The sequence below is a fragment of the Lipotes vexillifer genome, unplaced genomic scaffold (genome assembly GCF_000442215.2).
Source record: "Lipotes vexillifer unplaced genomic scaffold, Lipotes_vexillifer_v1.1 scaffold131, whole genome shotgun sequence".
Lineage (NCBI taxonomy): Eukaryota > Metazoa > Chordata > Mammalia > Artiodactyla > Lipotidae > Lipotes > Lipotes vexillifer.
This window is the reverse complement of record NW_006782866.1, coordinates 1,833,256-1,837,864: the sequence shown is the minus strand read 5'-3', so window position 1 is coordinate 1,837,864 and position 4,609 is coordinate 1,833,256. Positions and strand designations below refer to the sequence as shown.

The 4,609-nt window shown below is 45.4% G+C and overlaps 2 protein-coding genes across 2 annotated transcripts in view; both read left to right on the top strand.

The window, feature by feature from the left end:
• TP53I3 (tumor protein p53 inducible protein 3) overlaps positions 1–2,073 on the top strand; it is a 6,153-nt gene extending 4,080 nt beyond the window's left edge. The window contains 2 exon segments of the mRNA XM_007472195.1: positions 917–1,110; positions 1,891–2,073. Coding sequence (XP_007472257.1) covers positions 917–1,110; positions 1,891–2,073 — 377 coding nt within the window.
• Positions 2,074–2,683: 610 nt separating this feature from the next.
• The window catches only part of SF3B6 (splicing factor 3b subunit 6), an 8,039-nt gene continuing 6,113 nt past the window's right edge, over positions 2,684–4,609 (top strand). Inside the window, exon 1 of the mRNA XM_007455497.1 lies at positions 2,684–2,941. Within this exon, the coding sequence (XP_007455559.1) occupies positions 2,912–2,941 (30 nt within the window). The 5' untranslated portion in view covers positions 2,684–2,911. The remainder of the gene's footprint in view (positions 2,942–4,609) is intronic.

The following is a 4,609-nucleotide window of genomic DNA, read 5'->3' as shown; positions in this document are numbered from 1 at the left end:
AAATCCAGCAAAGTTAAATAAAGCTTCTGCATTTGAGCAGGAGTTTCAGAGATGATTAAATAAAATCCTCACCAGCCTCAGAGTTGCCTCTGGATCTGTCTTCCCTCTGCTAAAAGCACAACAACTGCCCAGGCCAAATTCTAGTACTCTGGTGTTTGACCACTGGAGACAGGCAGGCAGTATTTAGGACTAAGATGATTTTCCTGTTCATTCTTGTAAGTGATATGATTCATACACTTTTTAGAAAGTGGATAATCACACAGAGTTGGCCTGGAATTATTCAGGACCTCTTTTTCCCAACCAGCCACTCTGCAGTGAATTAACAGGAGGCATGGAGCAGAAACCAGTTTGGAGCTGGTCAGAGTAGGCCTGGGTAGATAGCTCCCTAAATGGGTGAGTAGATGTGTATGCCTCTATATTCTGAAACTGAATCTGCATGTTTGGCTCATCCCCTTCCACTGTTCCACATGAGTCAAAAAGGAGAGATGAAAACAAAGCTAGCAAAGCCATGATTCAGGCAACCCAGCTCAGACACTTGATAACTTAGATATGGACTAGCCTGTCCTGTAGCCTGGGGTGGATCTCCCCTATTTCCCTGGGTGCCAGTGGGTTCTCTACTTACGTGGAGGTCAGGGGAAATACCAGATCATGGTGCTGCCCCATTTCCCTCCTGCTGTGGCAGGGATCATAAAATATGATCATGTATAATATCACACGTGTATAATAGAGTTTAGCCAACTAAACTCCATTTACAACCATGTTTCTATAAGCAATGTTTTGATTTCCAACCTATAGATTTACTGCTTGCACTTGTATTTATTTATACCCATATTTCCACAAATATACCATGTAATCTTATTTTACACCAAGCTTTCCGTGTCTGACTAGCATCACATATCTGTGTTTCATGTGAAAGGCACTGGAGTCAACCTTATTCTAGACTGCATAGGCGGCTCCTATAGGGAGAAAAATGTCAACTGCCTGGCTCTTGATGGTCGCTGGGTTCTCTATGGTCTGACAGGAGGTGCTGACATCAGTGGGCCTCTGTTTTCAAAGCTACTCTTTAAAAGAGGAAGTCTGATCACCAGTCTAAGATCTAGGGACAAAAAGGTAAGTGATGGGTGAAAAGAAAACGTGATTTAACTATTATCCATAGAAGTGTGATTCATTCACATAATCCTGAGAAAGTAATATCATATATTAAGTTAGAGAGCCTATGTATTAATAGAAACCTGCCCCTCTGTGGATAAATAGGTAACCTAATTTCACAGAACTAATTAAAATTGGTTGATAAAGGCCTCAACATCTTGGAAAGAGGGTAATGTATTATGTAAACTTTATAACAATGAACAAAGCATTGACCATATTAGAAAATACTACTAATAGTTCCAAGACTTTGTTTTCAAAGGCAGAACTGTTCTCAGTGTGCTAAGAAAGCCTCTTAGGTAAGTAAGGTTAGTAAGCTTCTACCTTTAACAGATTATACATTCACAAAATCTTTTCTGTGTGGCATTCCAGCAGGTGCCCGCTTTGGGAGTTTCAAAACAGGGTTTCACAACTGCGGGGGGGATAGCAGAGGTTAAGCATCCCTTTTGAATTGAGCCTGTATTAAGTCCTGTCTGTGGCTGCCTCCTGCTTGAAGTCTTTATTTAAAAACAGCCCTTCAGCTTTCAGTGACACTAATATTTTCTCCAAGCTTTGGTCTTTATCTGGGACAGAACAGAGCTTACAAATCTAGGGACATGCACATATATGCTGGTAGTGAAGGGATTACATACCCTTGTGTGACTTTTCCGATGTATAACAAGTTTCAGAGAAAGCAGAAGCAGGGTGGGGAGTGGCAAGGTAAGGCCTCTGTCCAGGCTGATGGTCTCCTTTTCCTTATCTTAGTACAAACAGATGCTGGTGAAGGCTTTCACAGAGCAAATTCTGCCCCACTTCTCCACGGGGAACCCTCAACGTTTACTGCCGGTTCTGGACAGAGTCTACCCCATAACTGAAATCCAAGAAGCCCATGCATACATGGAGACTAACAAGAATGTGGGCAAAATCGTCCTGGAGCTGCCCCAGTGAAGGAGGAGGGGCAGTACAGGACAAGGCTACCTCAGGTCTTCCAAGAGCAAACTTGGAGAAAATTCACAGTACTCAGGCGACCGGGTGCTACACCAGGCTCGCCTGTAATCCCCTATTCCTCTCCCAGCCTCAAATGATCAGTGTAAAGCCGGTCTAAGGAAATAAAGAGTGGACTTGAAGAGTGGCGCGTGGACTGTGGCCGTCAGGGTGGGGGTGAGGTGGGAGTCGGGACTGGCATCGCCGAGGGGATTACAGAAGAGGCCCGGTCAGCTGATGCTGAACTTCGGGGGCTGAGCCAGCGCCAGGGGTTCTGGGTACGGAGTACAGCGTCGGCCACGACCCAATCACCCAGAACACTGCAGGCTAGTCTTCGTGCACTGTCAGGGGCCCAGGCACATCCACGCGTCCCCCGCACAGCAGCGCGCGCCCCGCAGGCCCGGACCCCACTCTAGTCCCCGCCCTCTCCAGCAACTCACCCAAGCGCAGACCCGTCTCTCACAGCTCTCCTCAAGCTCCACCCTCTTCTGCCGGCTTCCGCTGCTCTGGGCCTTCGCGACCGGAACACCGCCCCTTCTTAAGCCCAGGCCCCGCCTTTCAACCTTCCGGCCTCTTAAGTCTCTCAGCCCCGTTTTGCCCCGGAGTCTTTTCCTGTGGGGAGACTACGTGAGCACGTTTCGGCGTGAGACGGTGGTATTCCGGTGTGTTAGAACAGCTTCCGGCGGGGTCTGGACGCTGATGTCCTGCGTCTAACACCTTGTTGCACTCGAAGCTGAGCGAGCTCCGGAGGAGTGCGGAGGAATTCACGTGTTTGCTGCGGTAACCTCATCAGCCTGCCAAGATGGCGATGCAAGCGGCCAAGAGAGCGAACGTGAGTGTCTGGGACTTCTGTCGAGGAGGCGGAGGACTTCGCTGCTGGGCTTTCTCAGCGGCGTAATCAGAGCATTCTTGGCCTTCCTCCGTCCCCTAGGCGGGGAAACCCAGAAGTTACTGACCTGTCAGGGGGGATTCCATCCTGGACCGGTCCTTAGGGATGTGCTCCTTGAGCCACACTTCCGCCCCTACCCCTTTTGAGAGTTCCTTTAAGTCTGTTATCCTAGTGTCAGTGTTAACAGCCTGTGTTGCTTCACCAGCACCTAGGACCCGGCGTCAGGATCTTCTCCTCGGCCTAAAAGTCGGTAGCACAGATGAGTCCGCAATAAATAACTTATGCTTAACAGGCAGCTGGAACCTGGAAGTCTCCTCAGATCATGGAGCTTTTTGGATCCTTTATTAGTGTTTTCAGTGATAATTTTGAGCACCTAGTATGTACCAGACTTGAGAGATAGGATACAATAAATCAGTCATATTTATTGAACATTTACCATGTGCCAGACACTAGTCTAGGTATCGGAGATACCTAGAATAAAACAGAAAGTCCTGCTGCTTACATTGTAATATTAGGGAGTCGGGGTGTTATGGAAACCTAAGAAAAATTGTCTTAGGAGAAAGAGAGTAGTCAGCTCTTAAGATGCTGAGAGGTGCAGTAAGGTGAAGATAGTTAAATATAGTGAGATGAAGATTTTTGATAACTTTGATGATAATCATTTCAGTGGATGAAATGTGGGATGCGGTGGGATAAAAAGAAGGTAGAAGTTGAGAAAATGGAGACAGCTCTTTCCACAAATTTTCTCGTAAATAGGGAGAAGAGAAATTGGATGATACTTAACTTTTTTTAGGATGTGTGATATAAGGTGTATTTGTATGCCAATGAGAATGATCCAGTAGAGCCAGAGAAACTGATGATGTAGGAGAAAGGTGGGTTAAGTTGAGGAGTAGTTTGAGGTAGGTGAGGGGTTGGCATAGCAATGAGAGGGAAAGTGGCTGGATATGGATGAATGCATATTGAATATAAGGTACTTACCATTTGGTCGCATCTATTTTCTCCAATAAGCAAGAGCCAAGGTTATCACCTGGGATGAGCAGGGAAGAGAGGATACAACTCAACTCGGATGTTAGAGGGAGTGGTGATGGTAAGGTTTGAGGAAAGAAGGGAAAATGTGATATAGTCTCTTGCAGAGTGAGAAAGCAGATTTACTGGAGATGTATATTACGATTGTCTGACAGTGTTTATCATCTATTTGAACTTAACCTTAAATCTTAAAGTCTAAAACTTTATTGTACTTATTTGTTTACCATTTGTCACCACCACTAGTTTGAGGGCAGGGAATAAGTATCTTATTCTTCCATTTATACAACACTTAGGTTAATGCCTGAAGTAGTTGCCAGTTTCATAGTTATTGAGCAAATTAATGTCTAGTGTGTAATTAAGTATGTTAATAAGAAGCACAGGAGTAAAATCTGGACCAGAGATACATATTTGAGAGTCATCGACTCAGTGTGGAAAACGTTTGTGGTTAAGAGAACGTAGAGTTAAGGGGTGTATACAGAGAGTCAAGAAAAGAAGTCTAAAGGTGAAACTCTGTGGAAGAGCCTATTTTAATGACAAAGAAGACTGAGAACAACTAGCCAGAGAGTTAGGAGGAATCCAAGGAAAGAG